The sequence below is a fragment of the Octodon degus genome, unplaced genomic scaffold, assembly GCF_000260255.1.
Source record: "Octodon degus isolate 3935 unplaced genomic scaffold, OctDeg1.0 scaffold00023, whole genome shotgun sequence".
Taxonomy (NCBI): domain Eukaryota; kingdom Metazoa; phylum Chordata; class Mammalia; order Rodentia; family Octodontidae; genus Octodon; species Octodon degus.
In genome coordinates, this window is record NW_004524599.1 from 15,695,404 (window position 1) to 15,720,264 (window position 24,861).

At 48.5% G+C, this 24,861-nt stretch overlaps 1 protein-coding gene across 6 annotated transcripts in view; it reads left to right on the forward strand.

Moving 5' to 3' along the window:
- LOC101591069 (serpin B6) overlaps positions 1-24,861 on the forward strand; it is a 77,830-nt gene that overhangs the window by 44,486 nt on the left and 8,483 nt on the right. The window contains exons 1-2 of one of the 6 annotated variants that reach the window (XM_023712135.1): positions 14,533-14,640; positions 23,380-23,554. In XM_023712135.1, the coding sequence (XP_023567903.1) occupies positions 23,390-23,554 (165 nt within the window). In that variant the 5' untranslated portion in view covers positions 14,533-14,640; positions 23,380-23,389. Of the gene's footprint in view, positions 1-14,532; positions 14,641-14,716; positions 14,824-14,868; positions 14,936-14,983; positions 15,063-21,737; positions 21,763-23,379; positions 23,555-24,861 lie in introns of those variants that run through there. The other 5 variants (XM_004628460.2, XM_023712139.1, XM_023712138.1 and 2 more) reach the window with 5 other exon arrangements.

A 24,861-nucleotide genomic window follows, 5' to 3' on the forward strand; every position in this document is an offset into this window, starting at 1 on the left:
TAGGAAGAGAGTATGCAATGTGTTAATTATTGAAACTGTCCTACCAATTTGATTTGAAACTGTCTCATTGCTATTTGTTTCTCAATAAAATTATGGGAAAAAACCCATAAAGACTAAACAGAGGCCAATCTCTGTGGAAAGCAAGAGAGCAGGCTTTGGTGGATTGGGCAGACTCTCAGTAAATGCTCACAGCATAGAAAGCTGGCCATGACCTTTGGGTAACAGCGAGCTATCAGCACGGCTCATCTGTGTTAACAGTTGTGCCACTCTGGGAGGCAGAGTGGACAACAGGGGAGGTGTTTCATGTGTGTCTCAGTGTGTAAGTACATAGGAGTTCTCTCTCTCTTTTTTTTTTTTTTTTTTTGCAGAACCAGGGATTAAACTCAGGCCCTTGTGCTTGACAGGGAAGTGCGTACTCCACGGAGCCATCTCCCTGGTCCTGTAGGTACATAGGAAATCTCTACTTTCCTCCCAGGTTTGCTATGTACCTAAGTTGTGATGTGATGGGTTTTGGGGTGCTGGAGTCTCCTTTTGGAGGTGGTTTCTAGGTTCTTTGTGTCCTGAGCAAAAGCATGAAGGGTAGTTCAGTTTTATTAATGGTCGGAAAAGCAATAGGCTCTGCAGAGCAAATCTGGGCCAAGTCAAAGTGGAAAAAAGTACAGCCTGCAGTATGAGGGCGGCAGCCGTGCGAGCGTGAGCACAGGGGCACAAGCTCAGTTCTTTTGTGTCACTCACTGCTCAGGCTGACATCAGATCGAGGCCGTCCTAACGTCCTGTCTGTGCACATGTTCTGGGACTTTGTAATTAAGTGGTCCCAGCCCTTCTGTAGCCAGGTTTGCTGCATCTTGCCATGCCCTAATCTTCTGTCTAAAAACTGTTCTAAAAAAGTCATGACCATTATAGTTATTTAGTAGAAAGTGGGGACCAACGCAGAGAACTACAGAGCTGGTCCAAACATTCACAAGAGGAGGCCCCTAAAGAAGACAGGATAAGCTCTAGGAGAGCCCCTGTCCAATCAGGGATGGACAATGTGGCCCCCAGGAGGTGAGTTAGGGGGCTTCTGTAGCTGCAGACTGGAAGATCTGCTTGGGAATGTGGATCTGCTCTGAAATTCCCCGCCAATGTGAGTAGTAAAACTATACATCTATATCTATACCTGTATCTATAGCTATAATCTATGTGTATCCATAATCTGTGTATATCTCTATCTTTCTATGTCTATATATCTGGTGTCCTCTGAGAAGAGTGTATGAAAGTGACACAGAGGCAAACTCATGATGCACCTTGCATTAGAAGGCTCCACGTAGGATAACGAAAGCCATGTTTCCACTGAAGTTAGATTATTTATATTTTGCTTTTACCTTGAAAAATGCTCCAGTGGGGGAAAAACCTCAGCTATCTAGTGAAAAAGTGACATGAAAAGCAGGGCTTCAGAACTACACACCCCGGGTCTTGGGGTGATTGGGTGTGGGTCCCACTGGTCTAGTCTACACATGTTGCCTTGGCAAAGCCAGCGCATGGCCTGAGTGGCCTGGGGGTGGACCCCAGTGTAGGCTGAGGGGGTGAAGTTCCTCTTCCTGCTGGTCCCTGGACACAGTCCATGGAGGGTCCTGTCCTCAAGGTTCCTTCCTAGCTCCTCTGGGGCTTCCAACCTTGGGGACCCAAGCTGCCCCCAACACCTTCAGATGCTGGAGCTATGGCAGCCTCTTCTCTCCTCTTCAGCCCATGTGTTACTGGATGACTCACCATGCCCTGTCCTGGGCTCACCCACACAGTCACTCCTTCTGGTGTCCCCAGCGGCCACTCCAGCTCAGGCTAGAGAGAGGAACCAAGCAAGTCCTTTATGCTCTCCTCCTTTTTGGTGCCTCACAGGCCACTGCAAGCCCAGCCAGCCCCAGCTTTCAGCCTCATTTCCCAAGCTGGGTCACTTCAGGCCCCTGCCTGGGGAAGTTTAGCACTCGCCTCGTTTCCCTGCCCTTGATCTCCCTTGGTAGCATCCATTTGCTCCTCTGCAACCTTCACTCGTCTCTAGCCTTGCTGGCCTTCTAGGCCCTTGCAGTTACCTGTCCAGCCAAGGACCTGCAATGGCCCCAAACTTCTCAGCTCCTTCTTTCAAATCCTCACTCTTTTTTATTTTTAGTGTATTTGGTACAGGGTCTTACTACACAGCTCCGACTCATAGTGATCATCCTGTTTTCAGCCTTCCTGGTGCTGGGATTACAGACATGCACCACCATGCCCGGTCTAAGTGACCAGCTCAGTGTGCTGGGGGTAGAAGCTGGCCAGGCATGTGGTACCAGGGATCTAACCTGGTCCCTGCCCTCTGCTTGCCTAAGCAGGTGCTGAGTCTGCTGAACTGTTTTGCTGACCCACCCCCCACCCCCCTTTTTCTTCACTGTTATTAGTGCTCCTCTGGATCCTCCTGGCATCACCTGCTCTGCTGCAGTCTCCTAGCTCATCTTTACACACTGGGGTTCCTGGAGGTCTCTGTTCTTGCTGGAAAACCTCACCTGGCCTATGACCTCACGTGGACCTCTGTTACTTAGACCTCTCTCCTGCACCTTCTGGGGAACCTCACTTTTGCCTTGTCCAAGTGGAACTCATTTTCCTCCTGGCTCAGTCCTGCTTCTCGTCCTTCTCCTGCACTTGCTCCTCCTCACCCCCTTTGGCTGCCAGCTCAGCCAATAATCTGAGTCATACCAGACTCCCCTTCTGCACTGCTGGCCAATAGCCCCAGTACCGTCTCTGCTCCTTTCTGAAGCGTTTCTCACCCCTGCCCTTTCCCTTCCATGTGACTGCTGCCACCGGTCCTTGCTTGATGTCTTTCATGGGAAGCATCACAGCAGTGGCTTCTTGGACTTTTGTCCCCTCCCACCCCTGTCACATTGCTGCAGAGCCCTCTACAGACGTCTAAATAGTGATGTGGCTGCTCTGCTCCCGAGTCTGCAGCCCTGCCACCACCTGCAATGCAAAGTAGTACAAACTTACAGGTCTGACATGATGAATATAGGTGCTTTATGGATTTCTGCCTAAACCTCTCTGCTCAGAGCAATAGAAATAGCAAGCTGTTTGTTTCCTTGAACTACGTATGTCCCATCCTCCTGGGGAGAATGCTTCACTCCTGTGTCACTTGGTCAGCTTCTTCTTCAGTTCTCAGCTCAGATATCAGGGACTCTGGGACATGTTTCTTGGTCAGCACTGATGTTGCTACTTCTGTTTGCCACACCATGCTCAGCACCAGGAGAGCGCAGACCAACCACATGTCCTCCTACAGCTGTCTGCCATCTGTGTCTCCTCTCTTCCTACTGCCAGCCCACAGTGCAGCACCTGGACTATTGTGCAAGAGGTCCATAGAAGACTGTGGAGTGAGAAATGGTGACACACAGCATGCTCGGTGAGTCACTGGTGCTGGGCAGTTTAGAGAGGAAAGTTATTAAAGCAGATGGGCAAATGTTAAGTTGTCCAAGAAACAACAACACCAGTGACATAGAGGACTTTGCCCAAGAGCTCACTGAGCTAACTCACAAGATAAGACTCAGCCTCGTCCTTGTGAAAGTCTCTTACTGCCTTCGGAAGTGGTGATAGTCCTGGGAAACAGAGGAGACGGACTGAGGGGATTTCTGGGGTGGGGGAAAGAGGAAGGCCACAGTGGTGATCCAACAACAGAGGCCCCATTCTGTGCTGGCTGCTTTGTCCTACAGAACATGGAGCTTGGGGCTGTCTGCTCCTGCGGGCTGGGGCTACGCATTGAATGTGGGGAGCAGAAGTCGCTGCTGAAGGAGGAGTTAAGAAGTGGACGTTTAGGGGTTGTTAGGTCATGAAGGGTGTGTTATAAATGGATTAATCCATTCACAGTTTAATGGGCCAATAAAGCAGCCAATGCTTATCTAAAGCATGGGTCAGTTGCAAAAGCCAGTTGCTTGGTGTGCACGTTCTGTCTCTCGTATATGCTTATCTCACTCTGTGGTGCCCCACACCTCCCTGGGACGCTGCAGAGCTCCACCTGTAAGAAAACCTCATCAGATGGAGACCCTGAGCCTTGGACTCTCAGGCGGTCAGTTATGGCAGGAGAACTCACACGAGGATGCATAGGCACTGAGAAGGTGAAGTGCATGCCTCTGCTTAAAGAGAGAGGTGCTCTGACCCCTTTACCAAGGAGGAGCAACAAGTGCGTCTGTCTGGGCCACCTGTTCTTTCATTCTGCAAAACCCAAGTCTGCATTTTGAAATAAACCTCGTGCCCCTCATGTGAAATCCAAGTGGGTCTTCAAGGGACTCCTACAAGGCAAGCATTCAGCTTGACAGCAGAGGCACCCTCTGGTTCTCCAGCCATGGTCACCTCATTGTGGTACAAGTACTGTTTTACCCATTTCCCAGAGCAGCCCCAGTTTAGGGTAGCAGGATCTACAAGGCTTGGTGCCCCATGGTGCTAGCTGCTGATGGCTACAACCAGCCTCATAGTCCTTGAACTCGGTTCTCAACAGTTTTTGTTTCGTTGTTTTGCTGTGGTTGCTTTATTTATTTTTGGTGGAACTGGGGGTTGAACTCCGGCCCTTGCACTTGCCAGGCAAGCACTTCCTTCTACTGAGCTATTGCCCTGGCTCCTGTGGTTGCTTTAGGAGCTTCGTTGTCATGATGCCCTACTCACATTGTGGTGAAGGAGAAGTTTCCCTGGGCTCCTCCTGCAGACTGCCCTCCTCTTCTGTGCAGTGAGCTGGGACCTCAGCATGACGTGTCACAGTCAGTTCTGTTGGGCCCCACACTTTTGTCTGCACCTGCTTGCCTACCTCACCTGTGTTTCGAAATGGATCCCCAAGTGATTCTAGAGCAGATAAGAAGGTGAGCTTCTCTGGTTATGGAAAGGAGTCAGACACAGGCTGCTGCCCTGGGGGTGCTTTCCCTGCTACATGGTGTGCAGGGCCCTGAGACAGTGAGTTTAGCAAAAGAGGACGAATTTATTCCCAAAGCAGCTGAGTGTGGATAGGGACACCCAAATCCCAAATTTACCTTCTAGAAGGTGGGGAAGAGGTATTTATGGGTAAAGAAGCAGGAGATTAAGGCCTGGAGAAGGGGCTGGGGGCAGAGTGATCAGTATTCTGCACATGTGTGCTCAGTCTTCAAGGTCTCATGCTCAGAAATGGGTGCCCACAGCATGGAGTGGATGCCCATCCAACACTTGAGCAGATGCAAGGGTCAGTGGTTTCACCAAAAGTGGCCTTCAAGTCCCTGAAAAGCCAGTCATTCAAATGGCGTCATAATCTACACACCACCGGGGCTATCTGCAGCAGATCTGGTAGGTGATTACTAATACATTGCTCAGCTCCGTGACTTCCAAAATTTGCACTTCCTAGAGTCAGCTAAAGGCTGGGAACCAAAGCAAGTGAAGCTGGAGGGTTCATGTGACACAGAGCCTCTACTCCATTACTCTGCTTAGCTATTCCTTTTCTTTTTCTTTTTTTAAAATTTTCTTTGCTTTCTTCTTCTTTTTTTGTGGAACTGGGGATTGAACTCAGGCCCTTGCACTTGCCAGGCAAGCACTTATTCTACTGAGCCATCTCCCCAGCTGGCTATTTCTTAAATGAACAGTTTTTTTTGTTTTTTTTTTTTTTCCGTTTGTTTGTTTTTTGTGCTGAGATTGAACTAGGGACTTCACATTGAGCTACATACTCAACTTCCCTCCTGCATTGATTGATTGATTGATTGATTGATTGATTGATTGTATTTGGTTGTTACAGGGTCTCACTATGCAGCTCAGACTCCTGGTTAGCCTCCTGCTTTCAGCCTCCCCAGCACTGGGATTATAGGGCGGTGCTGCTACAGCCAGACTCTGGCCAGCTCAGACCACCCTGGGGACTGCCTCGCATGGCTTGTGGTGCTGGGGATCGAACTGTGGTCTTTGAGCTTGTCTAAGCAGGCGCTTTAGTCTGCTGAGCTATCTCACCCCTCCCCCCATTTATTTTTGAGACAGGGTCTCACTAAGTAACTGGAGGAGGAGGAGGCTCCAACTCTTTTCCCCTCTACCTCAGCCATATACCATCATACCCACCTGACCAGGGATGTTTTAAGAATGTCAACAGAGCAATAGAACTCTCTTAATTTGTGTTAGATTGTAATTATGAGAACATAATTTCAAAGGCAAAGAAATACTTGACCCTCTAGCCATGCAAATCATCTTTAGACCTCTGGCCCAGCTGTTCAGACAGAAGGGCCACCTGTCAGTGCCACAGCGCCTCTGCCCTGGTGCCCGTCTTCTGGTCAAGGTGGCCATGTTGGGCTGGGAGGTGCCAGTCCCATCATTAGCATCTCTATTGGGCTCTTAGTCTTGAGATATGGAGGAATGAAGCTGTGACTCACAGGAGGTTAGGAGAGGTTTATCAGAAATAAGAATTTAGGAGGGGGGCTGGAGAGATGGCTCAGTGGTCTAAGGCACCTACTTGGAACAAGCTTAGCAAAGCATCAGGGACCGCGGTTCAATCCCCCAGCACCACATGCCAGCCAGCCCTGCCCCCTGGTGGGCTGAGCTGGCCACACACACACACACACACACACACACTCTCTCTCTCTCTCTCTCTCTCAAATAAATAAAAAAAAAAAAAAAAAGAATTTAGGAGGGGCCCTGGGAAGGTGATGGCTGAGGGTCTGTTTTAAAGGTATTTTATACAGCAAAATCACAGCATGGGTAGCTACGGGCCCAGCTCCACCTGGTCTATGGGATTGCAAGCACAGTCACTTAGCTGACGTTGGTCCAGTAGGGAAGCGAGGCACGTGGCAAGGGCACATGGCGGGCAGCATGAACCTTAGTTTTTTCAGAGCTTAGAACAGAGAACAAAGCGTTGTTGAAAGGAGATGAGTGTACAGCTCAGAACACTGCGCCTTGTCTCTGTGCAGGCTGCAGGTACCACTGGCCAGGTGTCTGCTGTTTTCTGCTTTCTTCTTCTCTCTTCTGTTATCACTCAGGCCCTTTCCTGCTGACTTTTGAAATCCTGGTTGGCATCGCCTTGATGGCTGTCACCACACCATCATCTTGACCTGTCACCTCTGCTGGATGAATGCATCCCTCCCTGGGTGTCATGTAGCACTTATACCCCAAAACTTTGTCTTTAGTTTGATGTGACCCCTGGTTTGATTTACTGTGATCTAGCACTTACATGTTTTATAAGCATTCTGAACTCCTTTTTATGCAAACCAGTTATTTTCTAATCAAAAAGTTTTACATATTACTCAACCAACCCACTGGTACAGAGCATACAAAGGAAAAGGAAAAAGGGATTACAAGTATAGTCACTTAGAGAGAAACACGTCCAAGCACAGACAATGTTGACATGTCCTGCTTGATTGGTAAGATGAGAGTAACCACAACATGGCACCCATGTTTGGCATCTCAGGCTCAGTTTCTTGTAGGCCCAGCTGGGTTTGTCGCCAGTGTCTGCTCTTAGATTTATACCTGATTTTATTTCTAGGTTTCATCTGAAGGAAGCAGATGATTTGCTTTTTGTTTCTTGACCAGGAATTGCCTGGCCCTGAAGCCTTCTGAGAAGAGCTGGTGAGGGACAAAGTCACCCACTGTGATGACAGACAAGGGGACACTTGTCTCCCACCAGTCCTGGACTTGACCTGTGGTAGGGTCCTCCTGCTCTTTACTGAGGTACTAGAAGAAAAAGCTGTGCTCTTTGCTCTGGCATTGGAAGGAGGCAGAGAGACCTGGAGCTTTGTGCAGCAAATCCAGGGACAGGAGCAGGATGGGTATGGGGTTGGGGCTCAGCATGCTCCCATACTGCCTTTATGGAAGAAATGTAGTGATGGGTCCCCTTGGTGCTTGGGTAGGCAGGACTGGTAAAAAGGAAAGAGTAACCAGTTCCCCAAATGTCATGCACACTTTCTGGGGGAAAGAAATGTTGAAATTTCAGTCTTCCAAACACCCTGCTGGGAAAGGGGGTGATGACCCCTCGCAGGACAGGTAGGGTGCGTGTCCTTGTCTGCCCACTGCCTGCATTCTCAACAGCTCTCTGCCTCGAACACCTTGCCATTCTGGGCAGGGGCTTATTTTATTTTATTTATTTATTTTTCTTTAAAAAATTTATTTAGGGGGCTGGTGAGATGGCTCAGTGGTCTAAAGCACCTACTTAGAACAAACTTAGCAAAGCCCAGGGACCACGGTTCAAGCCCCCAGCCCCACAGGCCAGCCAGCCCACCCCCTGGTGGGCTGAGCTGGCCACACACACACACACACACACACACACACAAATAAATTAAAAAAAAATAAATAAAAAATTTATTTAGTACAGGTTCTACAAGGTCTCGCTACACAGATCGGACTTGTAGTGAGCCTCCTGTTTTCAGCCTCCCAAGTGGTAGGATTATAGGTGCGCACCACAACGCCCAGTCTCAGTTGCTATCTCAGCATACCCCAGGGGTGGGGACAGTAGGGCAGGCCAGGGATCAAACCCTGGTCCTGTGTCTGCCTAAGCAGTCACTTTAATCCTCTGAGCTATCTGGCTGGTGCTAGGTCTTATTTTAAACTGACTTCTTAATTACCTTTACTCAGCACAAGGTAAAGAAGAATGTTCTTGTGTTTATGGACTCAGCATGTTCTGTGCTGCCTGCTTTGGAGGTGACTCGTGACCCAAGCACCCTTCTCAGGTGACCACATGTGGTGGAGATCTAGACAGTATTGTGACGTTCTGGTGGGGCACTGCGGTGTGCCTTTTGGATAACTGCGCAGCCTTTTGCAGGAATCATTGCAGTGCTCACCGTGTGCATGGAAAGCCACGTAGGTGTAGGTAGTTTCCTAGGAAATTAGTTTCTGTGACTTTTCAGACCACAGTTATAACCGGAGGATCACTGTGAGTCTGAGCTGCGTAATGAGACCCTGTACCAAATACATAAATGGAAAAAAAAAAAAAAAAAGACTGTTACGCTAGCACTGGTCTGATCCCTATATTTTCCCTATAGGTGTGTGTATGGCACATATGCATTTAATCAAAGTAAGTTAACAGGGCAAATTACCTAGTTATTGATGGTTTAACCCATTAGAGTAAGTTTTTACTTCTCTAAGATCCCAGTTTTCTATTTTGACATTTAGCTTTCCTTGGTTCCATTCACTGTTGCCTGATTGGGAAGAAGTCTGACTAAAGTCTGACTAAATATTATAAATTCTTTATCTACTTTAATCAAGGTAGTCATATTCTTCAGAATTTGTGAGTCAATCTACACAATGCTGAAAAACTTACATGGCAAGCAATAGTATTTCTTATGTATTGTGGTAAAATAATTCAGTTATGGAAAAAAAAACCCCATCAGAACAGAATAACAGAATATAGTAAAATAAATAATGTATTACTCAGCTTGACTTCTTTCAGTCGTGTTGCCTGTGTAAGACACTGAATTTTTACCCTGCACTACTCTTTTCTATCTTTGAAGACTGACTGTCCGAAGGCCAGAGGTCCCTCCTTAGGTGGCATCACCCAAAGTGCCTACATCTAAGATGGCTGCTGAAGTGGCCGCCAGCACTCTTTAATTTCACCATAAACCACTGTGTGCACAATGACACTGCCCTCCCCCTTCCCCTATGACAGTGGATGACTGCCGTGACAGTGACTAGAATGAATCATAAAAGGAGCAAAAGGAGGTGGTGAAAAATTCCAGGAAAAATATCTCTGCCCATTCTCAGAAAAGACATGACTATTTCTCTTTTATTAGCTAATCTCTCCTCCATTTCTTTTATCTTGTGTCAGCTTTCTGTTACTGCAACAAAATACCTGATTAAGAAAACAGCTTTGAGGAAGAAAAGCTGGTTTAGCTCACCATTTCAGAGGTCTCAGGCCTTGGCCAGTGGGCTCCGTTGCTTTGGTCTGTGGTGAGACAGAAACATCATGGTGGAATGGGGTGTCAAAGGAAAGCAAGCTGTTCACCTTTGGGTGGACAGGACAGAGAGGGAGGGGAGAGGAGGAAGAGAGGCAGAGAGGAGATGGGGAGGGGGTGGGGGAGAAGGTTCTAGTGGCTTCCTCTGACTACTGTTTTCCCATCTGGGCCACTGCCCTATGGGACAGGATAGTCTCCACCTCTGGAAACACCCACACAGAGGTGCCAGGAGAGGGTTCGACCCATTTCCTAGGCGTTCATAAATCTGATCAAACTGACAGAATTCACCGTCACCTATCCTGTACCTAGGTCTCCTCTGTGGGCCTTTCTACCAGCACTATTCTCTCGCTAAGAATAAGCCTTCCTTTGCTGCCCAGGCAGGCTTACTCTCACTGATTCTGAAATTCTAAGAGGAAATGCTACCTAATTTGAGATCAAAATTGGTGGCAGTTGATTTCCAGGGTTTAAAGAGCCAGGGGCTCAGGATATGGTGTCGGCATGGCAGGCTATGATATGCAAGAGCCCGCAGTTCAGTTCCTGGCAGCAACAAGAACCCTGGCAGTGACTGTCACCAACCCACCTGCCTCACCCCTGTCTAAATGGCTCCAAAGAGGGACAGAAAGGTCCAGCTGATGTCTAGTGGACCTTTGCTGTTGGGTAACAGACAACACAAACCCTGGCCTTTATGCACAGTCCTGTCTCGACTGGAGAGGAGAAGTTTCACTCTATTGTTCAGTTTTCTTTCTTTTCCTTTCCTTTCCTTTCCTTTCCTTTCCTTTCCTTTCCTTTCCTTTCCTTTCCTTTCCTTTCTTTTTTTCTTTTCTTTTCTTTTCTTTTCTTTTCTTTTCTTTTCTTTCTTTCTTGTCTTTCTTACCTTTCTGAGACAGGGTCTCACTGTGCAGTTCAGGTTGGCCCTGAACTCACTTTGTAGCCTAGGCTGGCCTCAAACTCGCAAGGATCCTCCTGCCTCAGCCTACCTAGTGCTGGGATTACAGGCATGAGCCACCACACCTGGCTCTGTTGAGTCAGTCTTAAATGCCTGGGACCCAAATGATCATCCTGCCTAGTCTCCAAAGTACTTGAGGATCCAGGTCCATTACTTTATACCCAAATGGTTACTGTTCTTTGATCTGATCATAGCTTGGTTCCAGTTCTGTCCTCAGTTGATAAATCTGTCTTGTGTTTAATGAACCAGGTCAGGGTGGCAACATTCTTTGTACTTTTATGTTTTATTTTGGTACTGGGAATCAAATTCATGAACTTGCAGCTGCCAGGCAGGCACTGTAGCATTCTTTTTCAATGTTTTTGTTAACCTACTGTATCTGATGTTTGACAGAGCACAGCAAGGCTGGGGTTGTAGCGCAGTGGCTGCTTAAGGTGCCCGAGGCCCTGGATTTCATCCTTAGTGCCAGTGTGTGTGTGCACGTGTGCCCTCACATATACATGTATTACATAATGGATGTATGTGCATGGTGGTGCCTCGGTTCATGAACTTACTTTTTCTAGTAAAGGAATGCCTTTTTCTGGAATCATGTCTTTCTGTGGATATGACTGTCTGTAGTGAGTTTTCTCAATATTAGATGCAGTGAGCAAGTCACTGGGTACCCCAGAGCCACCGCAGTGTGTATGCGGCTCTCCGTAAATGGATGGATGGGAATTCTGTGCTGTTCTCAGACAGTGGCGCCACTCCCTCCAGCCCCACCTGGCCCTGGCCTTGGGGCCCTTGAGACTCTGCTTCTGGACAACTGCCTGGGCCAGGCTGTGAGGGGAGACCCAGGTGCCGAACAGCCTGGAGGACAAGGAGAAGTTCATCTTTTCTTCCTCTTTCTAGGCCCCACCCAGGGCCAACAAGAGGGGAAGGGCCCTGGTCCCCTGAGATTAGGACCAGGGATCTATGGCACAATTGTTGAGCTCTTCCCAGAGGAGGGAGAGGAGAGGAGAAGGAGTAGGAAGATGCAGAAGAGCTCCGAGTAACCTTTGGACCTCTGGCCAGGAAGCTCCAGAGCCTGACTTCCAGGGTAAGGAGACCAGGGGCTCGGGATGGCAGGCTGCGATAAGCAAGAGCCCGCAGTTCAGTTTGTGGCAGAAACAAGAACCCCGACGATGGCTGTCACCAACCCACCTGCCTCACCCCTCTCTAAATGGCTCCAAAGAGGGACAGTAAGGTCCAGCTGATGTCCAGCTGAGCTTTGCTGTCGGGTAACAGACAAGAGAATCCCTGGCCTCTCACTGGAAAGGCAGAGCTAGCAGCACCTTGGCACCATCCACCCACTGTGTAATCCTGGCTCTTACTAAAAACCTGCTTTTGGTTTTGGTTATATTTTTCATTTTAAATGAATGAAAGTCAGGAACAGCTCATACAGCAAGACAAAAAGAGGTAATGTCTTTTAAACAGGAGAAGATCTTTAACTTCACAATTTAAAAAATGTTGGGGCTGGGCATGTGGCTTAGTGGAGGGCAACTGCTTAGCCCCGTGTGAAGCCCTGGGTTGATCTCCAACACTCAAGAAGTAAATAAAAGTGGAAAACCAGGTTAAGCTCTACAATACTTAAAAAAGAAGAAGAAAATGTTAACTAGAACAACACTGAGGTAACGTTTCTCCCCTACCAGATTGGTAAAAATCCAAAAGTTTGATAGTAGCACTGACAGTAACCTGGTGGTAAGACTGCAGATGTTGGTGATGTTAAAGAAAAAAAAAATCAATGATGTTTATTAAATCACAATAGGAAACATTTTATTAGGCCCCAATCTGACAGGTGTTAGGGACAAAGGCACGGTGGTGGCGGGCTCAGGCTCACTTCTTTTTCTTTCTTTCTTTTTTTTTTTTTTTTTGCAGTACTGGGGATTGAACTCAGGGCCTTGCGCTTGCCAGGCAGGCACTTATTCTACTGAGCTATCTCCCCAGCCCCCCAAGAGGTGGGATTTTTTTTTTTTTTTTTTGTATTTTAGGGAAGGGTCTACAGGGTGTTCAGGGTCTCACTACTAGGTCAGACTTGTAGTGATCCACCTGCTTATAGCCTCCCAAGAGCTGGGATCACAGGCGTGCGCCGGTCTCACTTCTGAACACAGCACATGCATGTGGGAATGGGAGGAGCAGTGTGGAGGTCAAGAGGCTGGAAAATCACTAGGGGGAAACGTCAACTGCACCAGGGCCCCGGCCCAGGGCTGTTCTGGCCGCCGAGTGACACCCTCACCTGCCTGCCACCTGGGGAACCTGATCACGCATCAGAGCTGATCAGATGCTGAGGTTGGGGCTTTCTGGCCTGACTGACTCAGCAGGAGTCTTGTCAAAACTGGACTTTACCAGGAAGTCCATGGATGACCTTAGAAGAGGATGTAGGAGCTCAGCTGCTGCTCTATCAGGCACAGAATCTTTGTCAAGGACAAAGTGACACGATTTTTATGGAGGGTAATTTGATAACAACTCACAAAAATGTACATGCATTTTGGGACTTCCTTTTTCTGAATTTAATAATCTGAATTAGTGGCTACTTCTCCATTTACACAAAAAGAATTCACAACATGTGCTCCTATTCAAAGCATAGCCTGTGTGGGAGGAGGATGGATCACAAGGGAGCCTGCCAGACGCCCGGAGGATCGGGCATTTGTACAGATTTGGAATCTGCGTTTTAACAACACCTCCAAATGATTTGTACATTAAAGTTTGAAATTTGCTGCACAAGGTTACTTCTGGCAGCATTATTTGTAGTGATACAAGATTGAAAACAGAAGGAAACTCGTACAGCTAGGGAAAAGGAAGATGGATCTGTACGTTCTAATTAGGTTTCGGAAACACACTAGGTGAAAGTGAGCAGGTTGCAGGACTGTCAATCGTAGGCTGCTACGCTTCAATCCCCACACCTACACACAGTGCTTATTTTTGCAAAAGATAAGGGAAGGATAATCCTGAGCTAATAAAATTGGGGTGAATGGTTTGAGGAGCGTAAGTGGAAGTGAGCCTCTCTGAGCATTCCTTTATGTTTCACTACTCCAAAAATAAAATTAAGTCACATCTGGGAAGGGGTGGTGCTCTTGGCCACGGACATCTCCGGAGCCCCGGCCGTGGGTGCTGTAGACTTGCGTGACGGGACAGCTCCCCACCTTTGGGAGTCTTCCAGCTCAAACTGCAGCGCTGTGGAAAGTGGATTTAGGGCCAAGGCGCAGGTGGCAGAGCTTCCCCAAAGCAATTCACTGTTTCAGCCTGGCTAGGATTCTTCAAGGCCGCTGCGCCACAGTAGCTGGGGTTTTCATTCTTTGTATAATTCATCCAATGCCGAGGGGTGACATATTTACAGGTGAGGCGTACTAGAGTCTTTGGATAGGGGAAATGATCATCGGAGCTCTGCTTTTAAACGTTGTTGTTATTCGGAGGCAAATGCAGGTGCAAATGCAGGGCCTCTTGCATGCTAGGCGAGCTCTTCACCACTGAGCTCTATGGACAGGCCCGGTAGTTCTCTTTTGAATTCTATCTTAAATTTCTCTCTGCATCGGCTGCGTTGTGTCCACGGAGTAATCCCTGGCTTCTGACGATAGGCCTTGCCTGACTGCTCCGGGCATAGGAAACAGCTGACAGGGCCGCGCCCTTGAGAGAGCCCGGGTCTGGCGCTGAGCCTCCCTCCCCCGCCCCCACAACCCACAAGAGGGGGTGCCGCCCGGCCCTCCCCTCCTCCGGGCCTGGACTCCGCCCGGCCTCCGCCCCGCGCGCGTATATTTGAGGCCCAGAGCGTCAGCCCTGCCAGCTTGCTGTGGCAGCGATCCGAGAGCCGAGGCTCTAGATCCGGTAAGGCTGGACCAAGTCCATTGCGGGGCGGTTGGGAGGCGCGCGGTGACCCCACGGTGGCGCCGCCCAGGGAGACGTAGGGTCCGGGTCCCCGCAGGGCGGGCGCCTACCGAGGAGGCGGCCGGGCGTGATGGGGACTGCAGGGAGCCGGCCCAGTCCCTGCAGTGGGACCCCGGGCCACAGGTGACCTGCTAACCTGCCCGGCGCGCCGCGGTGACCACCCCCCCACCCCCGTCCCGCCCAGCATAGGGGTCGGGCGTTGGGAACCCGCCGGGCCGGTGCGGCGAGGCGGAAGGTCGGTGCCAGGGCTGAACTGGGGGGGACCCCGAGTCTTGGGAAGGCACGCAGCTGTCCTGGGCCTGCGCCGAGAAATTCGGTGGCCTCGCGGTCTGGTTACTGCTCCTGCTGGCAAAATGTTACAGGTTTGGTGCTCTCAGGGCCAGCAACCGGTTTAAAGGGTCTGGGATTTGTGTACACGCAGAAATGGGCGTGTGGCAACTTTCTTCTCCACTTTTTCCTCTAACGCTCAGTTTTGGCAAACGGAAACAGGGAAGATTAATGGTCACAGGGTGTGGTGAATGCTCAGAGGGATGGGCAAAGCTGGTGGGGTGGCACGTTCCTTCTCGGGTGGGCGTGATCGCGCCGCACTGGAATATGTAGATGCTAGGGTGGGGACCGCTGTGAGAATCCCGCGGTTGTTGGTAACCTTTGGATTACTGCCCTGCGGGCTGGGCTGGGTGTGGGCTTGTGTTCTAAGGGTAGCGGGAGGGAGAGCTGTAACGCAGGGATGTGTCAGCGTTTCTGGCGATCCCAACCCTAACCTGAGTCATATCTCTTCCGTTCTAGCAACCTGCAGCAAGAGGGTGCAGTTTGGGCAAACTTGGATCCATAAGCCAAGTACACGTTATTTCTAAGTTTACCCGCAGATTCAGCCAGCATTGGGTGCAAAAATTGGGGGAAAATTGTATCTGTTCTGGGCATTTGCAGGCTTTTTTTTTTTTTTTCCTGTCTAGTTACTAAACAATATGGTATAAAAACTACTTTTTGTAGCATTTAGGAGGATGCATTATGGTTATATCAAATTTTACTTGGTTTTGTAGAAGGCAGTTGAGCAGCTAGAGATTTGGGAATCTTTGGAGGGCCTGGAACCAGTAGCTTCAAGTACCCGGAAGGACTGCATTTAAGATTATGTGAGGCCAGTTCCAATCCACAGAGTTTCATCAGAGTTCAGTGAATGACCACTAATTCAGGCCTGCAGCAACAGAAAGAAATCAGAACGGAGTCATCACTTTCCTCTTATGTCTGAAGATAAGAACAACCAACAGGACGTTGTAGGAGACAGGAAACTCCAGCCTACTTCTGAGAGCTTCCTGGACCTGGGATTAGGCCCAGGAGCCATTACAAGAAAATAATGGAGATTCTTATTTACATGTTAGACAGCTGCTGCTCAGAGAAGTCTCTCTCTCTCTCTCTCTCTCTCTCTCTCTCTCTCTCTGTCTTTGTCTCTGTCTCTGTCTCTGTCTCTGTCACTCTGTCTCTGTCTGTGTCACACACACATACACACAGCACAGGAAAACAGTCAGGGAAAACAAGTTTCCTCTCAACTACACTTTAAAAGGCTTGGTTTTTTAGGAAATGAAGGTGTCCTTAATCCAGGAAACATGTTACCTAGTGGCACCTTAAAATTTATTGTGAGTTGATCAATTGTGAACATTAACTGCTGACAGTTACTTGTGATGCTATAGGGGAGAAATGATCCTAGTGCAGATTTGCTGGACTTATTTAAAAAATGTAGCAATGCTCATTGATAAGCCCTTAATGTCCAGTGTTTACATTCATGATTAAAAATCATTTCTGTTTTTTTTTTTAAGGAATAGATTTTAGAGCCGTGAATAACTTTCAGATCTATAATGAATGTGTGTGTGTGTGTGTGTGTGTGTGTGTGTGTGTGTGTATTAGGTATTCTTTCTATCTTATTTACTGCAATTAAAAAACTAAGTGCTTGGAAAGCCCTGCTAAGCATTGAGTTTGTAATATAAGCTGGAAATATTTATCCTCAGAACAGGCACACCCACCATATGGGGCTAAGAGAAAGGCCTCTATTTAAGAATCAAGTTGCTTATAATTTTCCTTGGTATGTAGAATATCTTAGTGATTGGCAAACTTTAAATTTGGATTTTTTTCTTTTTAGAATTGCATCTTTTTATGCTTGATTATTATGGATTTACATATCATTGCAAAGTAAACCTGAACATTCTTTTAGGATTAAGTCATAGTGGTAGGTTATTTTCAAATTGACATTTCAGGATAGAAACAGGGAGGATTTGAACACCTGGTGCTCCGAACTGTGCAGGTGTTTCATGATTGAAAGGGGGCTTGGGAATGCTTGAGGAAACAAGGCTTTTAACCATTCAAGTTTTGTTCAGTTTTCCCACAGATTTGCAAGTGGGATGTGGTGCTGTCCACGCGTAATCCCAGCACTCTGGGAGGTTGAGCCAAGTGCAATTTCCAGTCCAGCATGTGTGATTTAGCAGTTTAGTGAGACCCAGTCTCAAAAATACAAAAGGGCAGGCGGTGTAGTTCAATGTGAAGACCCTCGGTACAATTGCCAATACATTCAATCAATCAATCAGTCTGCATGCTGAAGGCCCTGGACTGAAATGAATGGGTTATAGATCCTAGGGAAGTAGCTCTCAGGCTCCAGATCTCAGTAGAAAAGCTGCTTCCTTGTGTTACAGTGCAGGTGCCCCTGGTGGCTTGGGACCTGGCTCAGTGATGACGGAAGTGAATGTAAGGCAGTGGCATGAAGTCACGGGCACAAGCTGTACCTGGAAGGTCAGAGGGAGGGAAGGATGGGGGTGCACCCAGTGAGAGGGGTGGGTCGAAGGATGGGGGGTGCACCTGGTGTGAGGAGCAGGTCGGAGGATAGGGGTGCGCTCAGTGAGAGGAGCCGGTCGTCTGCCTGGAAAGGCAGGAGCAGGGTTAAGGGTGGCTGAGGGGGCCAGGGTTCTGGTCATTTATCACCTTTTTCCTGGTTCCATAGGTCAGGTTGAGTCCTTAAGTCTTGAAGGGCAACTTCAAGTCTCCATGGGAAGCACCCTCATGACTTGAGGGCTGATTTCAATAATGGGGGACTTTGCAGGGACCCAAAGTGAGTGTAGACCATAGATAAATGAATATCCTCCAAGCCCCTTATACTGGTGTTCTCCATCTTAAACGGCAGTAAGACAGGCCAGGTACATTTAGGTAGTAAACGTTGTTTTGCCCTGTCTTAGAAAGTGTTCCCCAAATGGCCTGCAGGGACTCCTTGGTCTCTTGGTGTACCCCAGGGAGAAATGGCAACAGGATTGACGAGGTACAAGAGCTGGGTTTCGGTGGAGGCCTGTTTGCTGGATGGGCACAGGACCGTCACAGCAACAGTAGGGGTGTGTAGTTACACTCTTGCAAAGTTAGTATCTCGATGCAAGGTTGCCTAGTGACTAATGACTGAAATTGCCCAGGCAGGATGCTTTTCCCAGGACTGAGGTAGCTTGATGCTTTAGGCGCTGTGGCCTTGTCCTGCCCTCGCACATATGACCACTTGCCAGCTTCAGCCACTCCCAGCAGTGACTAACACACGTACAGGGCTGAGAAGGAGCTAATCCAGGAGTGGTAGAGAATGCAGATCAAGTTTTCTTCTGTTTTCTGTTCCTTAAGGTAATCTCTGTGTGGCCCAAGTGGAGAGTCTTTTTTTTGTTTTGTTTCTATTTTGTTTTGTAAAACTATCTTTAATTCCTTAACTGCCTGAGCAGATAACATAGGTCACAAGTTATGCTTTTGATGAGTTGCAGGTGAAAGGCGAGGAGTTTTTGTCTGTCTCATGATGACTGATTTTCAGAGAAGTCCACAGCTCCTGTGTTTCAGCTGCGTGAACAGAACTGTAGCATATTTTGTGTTTTCCTCTTAAGAATGGGCTGACATCACAGGTTGGCAGCCTCAGCGTGAAAGAGAAAGAGCTACATGAAATAAAGCCAGCAGCACCCACAAAAACAAAAGGGCCCCAGAGAGAGGTGATGTAGCCCACAGAGGAGAACAGGGCAATCTAGGGCAGGCATTCTCCAAGGAACTAGAACCAGAAGCTGAGAAGAAGGGTCATCAGAGAACAAAAAATAATCCTGGGAGGTCAGCAAATATGACAGCTGAAATTAATGAAAATTAATAGAACAATTGGAAGTTAAAATCACAAATGTCTTTAGGTGACGGGCGAACTGTGGTTGTGATGGAAAGTGCGAGAGTGGGTAGTAGGCACGAGCAGAGCTTTGTGATTGTGTGCGGGGCACTGTGGTGGGCTCCGAGACTTGCCAGGTACTGGTCCTTCCAATGGGGGGCAGCCAGCGGGGTGCTGCCTGGTGCTGGGTCTCTCAGTGAATAGCCTTGCCCCAGGCACTTATAAGCTGTCGTCCTGCCTGTACTCAGTGATGCTTGCACATTCCAAGATGAGCTCAGTCCAAGAACTTTAGTAACCAAGACAGGGAGAATCTGCAAGAAGTAAGCAAGTGTCTTAAATTTATTTTTGCAGAGTGGAAAGGAAATGTTCTTTTCTTTTCTTTTGAGACACCATTTTGCTGCATAGTGTAGGCTGACCTTGAACTCACTGTAGTCCAGGTTGGTCTTGAACTCTAAGTGATCCTCCTGCCTCAGTCTCCTGAGTGCTAGCAGGAAATATTCTTGACCTGTTGATCAAAAGGGCCATCCACATGTTCAGAAAAATGAATAACGAGGTCCCCAGAAGGACAGGCAATTGAATATTCCCCACATCAGTGATGAGAACATAATTCCATAAGCTTCCAAAGACTTGGGATGAGGCAAAAGATGGAATTGGGGTCACAGTATCAGCAGACTTCTCAACAGCAAAGCTGGAGGCTGGAATGAAATGAACTCATAGCTCAAAAATGTGGAGCTAAAATCCTGTGCCGCTCAGTATAGCTGCTGCGAGGCTCTTAGAGGCATGGGATGCTAGGATAAAGGTGTGGAGGTGTGCACAAGGTCAGAGTATCTGTATTCTACCTTAGAAAACTTTTGGACCCTTGACTCCACTGGAGGAAGGGAGTAGGCTGCAGAGGAGGAACTCACTGGGGACGAAAACGAGCATGTTGTTGGAAAAGGGATACATGGGCTGATGCTCGGGGTGGCCCATGGAAGAGTGATGGTTGGCACTGTGTCAGCAACGTGGCTTGTAGACAGTGACTGGCTCCAGGCATCTGCATAATGAAAGAGAGGAGCAGTACAGTCAGGCCTTGCAGAAGCCTCTAAGGGATCGTGTTTTAGAGGAGTCAGGTATATCAAGAGCTTTCAGCAGTGACCTAATATACAGCACAGACAAGAAGGTCTTAAAGTGTCCACGCTGCTTGTGACAGATGTGCCCGATAGCAGCAGCTGTTGTTTCAGTCAGCACTGTGTTCACTTGTTCATAAACCAGAAGAGGGGCTGATAGCACATCGCCAGTCGAGAAAAACTCAACATGGGTGTAGGACCATCTCACTGCTAGGAAGCAAGGATGCCTAAGACCAACAGCTCAGGATAAAGCAAACAATTTTAAAGACAATCCCCTGGCCATTTTAGGACAATATAAGCACTAAGAAGAAAAAGCAAATGTCAGTTAACTATACTGTTTATACTCGAACTATACTGTTTATTAAAAGCCCTGAGTCCACTAATAAGCTCAGAAAAAGGAATTTTAAAAAGGCACAAAAAGGGCTGGCCAAATAGTTCAGTGGATTAAAGTGCCTACTTAGGCAGATGCAGCCCCCAGGGCTTGCTAAAACAGATTGAGACTGGGCGAAGTGGCGCATGCCTGTAATCCCAGCACTTGGGAGGCTATAAACAGGAGAATCTCTATGAGTCTCATCTATGTAGTGAGACCCTGTAGACCCTGTCCTAAATACAAAAACAAACAAAAAAACAAAAACACACACACAAAAGAACTCAGTGATGTGTGTATTTTGTTGAGGCTCCAAAACGTTAAACCAAAATACTTTTAGCCAAAACCCTTGGTTTTGGGGTTGAAACAGAGAAAAACCCAAGTGATACTTCACTTTAAGGAAAGACAGCAGGCTATAGGAAATTGAAATGTGGTACCTGTCCAAGGCGGGCCGGTTGAAGCCCAGCTCCCATCCCGGGTGTGCAGGCCTAGCTCTCCCCCAGGGCCTGCATCTGCCTAAGTAGGCACTTTAATCCGCTGAGCTATTTGGCCAGCCCTTTTTGTGCCTTTTTAAAATTCATTTTTCTGAGTGGTGCCGACTGCAGCTGGGAGGGACTCATGGACCCTCTCCAGGTGCTGCTCCTTGGTGCAGAGATCTGTGACGACAGAGACATATCTGCCCCACCATTTGTTGGTGACACCACACTGCAGGCAACCCTGCTCTCTTGCTTTGCAGAGCAAGGTTGGTCACTTAAGAGGAATTCAACTCCAGGATGCTGTTAGAAAGAAGGGAAAGAAGCAGCAGAGGTCTGAACTCAACAGGACAGGTTTATTGCAGAATAAACCCAAGAAGGATCTCTCTGGCACTGAGAGTAGACCAGCTGCCCTCGTAGGGGATGGGGTCTTCTGTAAGGTCTGGAGGAGTGGGGGCTCAGGGAGAGGGGCTTTTGGCTCCCTGCCCAGAGCAAGGCTTGAGCAAGTGCAGCAGCAGTGTCTGCCAGCAGCGGAGGCTTGGGGAAGTGCAGGGAGCCATGGCTCCTTTCCACAGCAGGGTGACCAGTTTGTGGGCCTTAGGAACCAGTGCTCCTGATGGCTGGTGTAGAGGGGTCTCTGAGGACAGCTGCCATAGTTAGATTCCTTTAGAAACCATTAAAGTAAGAGGAGTCATAAAGAGAATTTGCATGGGAATTTTACAAAAGTTTGCATCTGTGTCTGTCAAAGTTCCCTTTTGATCCCTTGTTCTCCATGTCTTTATTTTCTGTAGTCTGCGCAACCTGGGTTATAACACTTTACTTTTCAGCTGAAGTATTTTGTTCTAGAGATCCTATCTCTCTGAGTTGCTTTTCCTTTTGTATTTAGGACAGGGTCTACAGGGTCTCACTGCGTAGATTGGACTCCTAATGATCCTCCTTTTTACAGCCTCCCAAGTGCTAGGATTATAGGTATGCGCCCCCACACCCAGTCTCAGTTGCTGTCTCAGCATGCCATGGGGGGTGGGGCCGGTATGACACGCCTGGGGATCGAACTCCCAGCCCCTGTGTCTGCCTAAGCAAGCGCTTTAATGCGCTGAGCTATTTGGCCGGCACTTCTTTTTCTTTTTATTTACTTTGATGCCTCTTTTTACAAGGCTGCATACGATTGTCTGAGGGGCTCCTTGAATGATCCAGGATGGTCCCTCCATCTCTAGATCCTTAATCACAACTGCAAAGTCTCTTTGATCACTTGAGGGAGCTTCTCCAGATTGCAGGGATTAGGACCTGGGCCTCAGCTGGCCACAGCTGCAAATGTCGAGGCATGCTCGGAGAAGAAAACGTTAACTTGTCCTCCTCTGCCCAGGTCCTTTGGAGGAGCCCTTCCCTTGCCTAGTGCTGTGAAGTGTCCACACTCGCACCCCCATTTCCTTCTTTTGTGGGTTCCCACCCATGGCTCTGTGTCACTGCCGATCCCTCAGGTGCTCACATTTGCAGCCACAGGAAGTTTGTAAGTAAGTGCTTGTGAGCAGCTGCAGAGCAGCTTGGCCTGCTGCCCTGCTTACCTGGTCCTCGCAGGCCTGCTGGCTGATGGAGCCCTCACCTGTCTCTCATCCTCTCACTTCTGGAAGAAGAGGCTCACAGCTTCCCCAGCAGTGTTGGGAAGGCAGGGATTGGCTCTGAGTTGGCCCTTCTGGAGGTGGCTGTGCTAAGAACATGTGGCTGAGTGCCCTTGTAGTGCAGAACAAGGGGGAGTAAGGGCTCCCTTGCAGGAAGCGTGCCCTTAGATCTGGGCTTTGCCACAGGAAGGCACTGGTTTCCAAGAGAAGTGAGGGTCACCTGGTGCTTTTTATGAGTTTTGTTGAGACTTCTGGTTTCCCTAGAATGGAGTCCTCTCTGTCCCATTATACAAACATGTAACTTTGTGAGTTACGTGTGAGTGTAACTCTGGGAGTGAAGTTATTATTGAATGTTTTTCAAATTATTAAACCACACGATAAGCTTTAACAACACAACCGAGAGTCCAGACTTGGAGCCAGAGGCCAACCAGCCTTCCTTCATCCCACCCACTGGAACTGACTTCAGTAACCGTTGCTTACTGGAAGTGTTGCATATGTGGGTCTTTTGGAAGCAGGATTGGTTTGTTTCTTCCTTCACAAGTAAATACATCTTTTTCTACATGGGCAGTTATCTAAAATTTTTCAAAATCCATGCCATGTTCTTTGCTGGGTGCTCTGCTACTAACTGCCATTATCACAGGAAAGGTCAGCATATTTGGGACCCTGACCTTTTTAAAAAGAGGAAAATATGTGAATATGTAATTAATTACCTTTGATATGAGATAATAACTATACCGGGTATTTGTCAAAAGAAGCTCTGCGTCGTCAAGTATTGTGAGGTGTGGCCCCAGGGGATTTTTTGCATTGAACATTAGAAAAAATAATTTGGGGGCCCTGAAAGAAACACTGAGTTTTGTGTGTTTCTGTTTGCTTACTGACACAAAGCATTGGTGGTAAGTACTAAAGAAGTGAAAAGGAAGATTGTGTGAGGCTGAACTGTACGATCCTGATTTTAAATTTATTGTTCCAGACGCACCATCATGGATTCTTTGGCGGAAGCAAATGGCACCTTTGCCATAAGCCTTTTGAAAATTCTGGGTGAAGACAGCTCGAAAAATGTGTTTCTTTCACCTGTGAGCATCTCCTCTGCCCTGGCCATGGTCTTCTTGGGCGCAAAGGCAACCACTGCAGGCCAGATGGCTCAGGTACCGCGTGTGCTTCTGTGTGTCAGTCACCACCACTGAGCTGGTCCTCCAGGGCTCGCCTCTCGGAGGGACTGCTTGGGACAGTAGCTGTACGGGCTGCATGGAGATGGGGGTGGGGGCACGCTCCACCCCTGCGGACCAAGTGTGCTGGTTCATTGGAGGTGACAGGTGGGTGTCTGATGCAGGGAGTGAGGAATTCAACACATGCCTCAGCTTGTTCATGGTGAAAAGTGATTTTTCAGGTTGATCCTGGGCTGTTATTTGAGTTCTGCTAACTGCCATGGGACAGGAAGACCCTGTCTACCCCTTTGTCTACCCTCCGACCCCTCATCGCCCCCAGCCTCATGGCTCTCACAGACCCTCACGCCTTAGCCCACGTGGGGGGTCAGGCTCCCTCGGGATTCTAGGACAGGATGCTCTTCAGATGCAGCTTCTTGACGCAATTCTTGGAGAGTGGAGATTTGTGAGCTACAGACACATCTGCCTGACCCACGATGGTGAGACAGGAGGGGTGCTTGTGGACACTCCTTCAGCAGTGGTGAGGGTGAGATGTGGTCGTCTCCAGGGCTGTGGAACACGTACCACAGGCTGGCTGGCTTAAACGGTATTTTCTCGTGGATCTGGAGGCTGGAAGTCCAGGGTCGAGGTATGAGCAGAGCTGGTTTTCCTGAGGCCTGTCCTTGGCCTGTAGGTGGCATCATTCCCTGTGTGCTCATCTGCTCTTCCCTTTGTGTTTGTCAGTTCCTAGGATCTTCTTAGGAGGACAGCAGTCCGATTGTATTTGTGCCCACCCCAGCGCCCCAATGTTAGCTTAATCATCCCTTTAAAGGCCATATTTCCAACTGTGGTCCTCTTCTGAGTACTGTGAGGATTTCAACACAGAGATTTTGAGGGGACACAGGCAGCCTATGGCAGGAGGTAGGGGAGGCACATTGCAGTCCCTGAGTTGTAGCGATTCCAGAGTCCGGGCAGGTGCTGTGCTCCTGTGCTGTGCTCTGAGAGCAGGGCTGTCCTTGGCTAACTTTTGCTTGTGCTTCCGGGCTGTGCCTCTGCCCCCTGTATTCCTAGCAACCCCTCCTTTTCTGTAAGAAGTGGCCCATGTTTGTTGCCTATCTCCTGCCCTGAGAGTTGGGGGCCTGGAGGCCTTCCTTACTTTGAACAGTCCCTCCCTTTTACTCCAAGCCCTCTTAATCCCATTAAAACTGCCGTGGGCATTCTATAAATCATCTTACAGTCTTCCACACTGGACAAAAGCCACGTGCAGACTTGCTGGAGATGGGGCTGTCTGTAGGTTGGAAGTCAGTGTG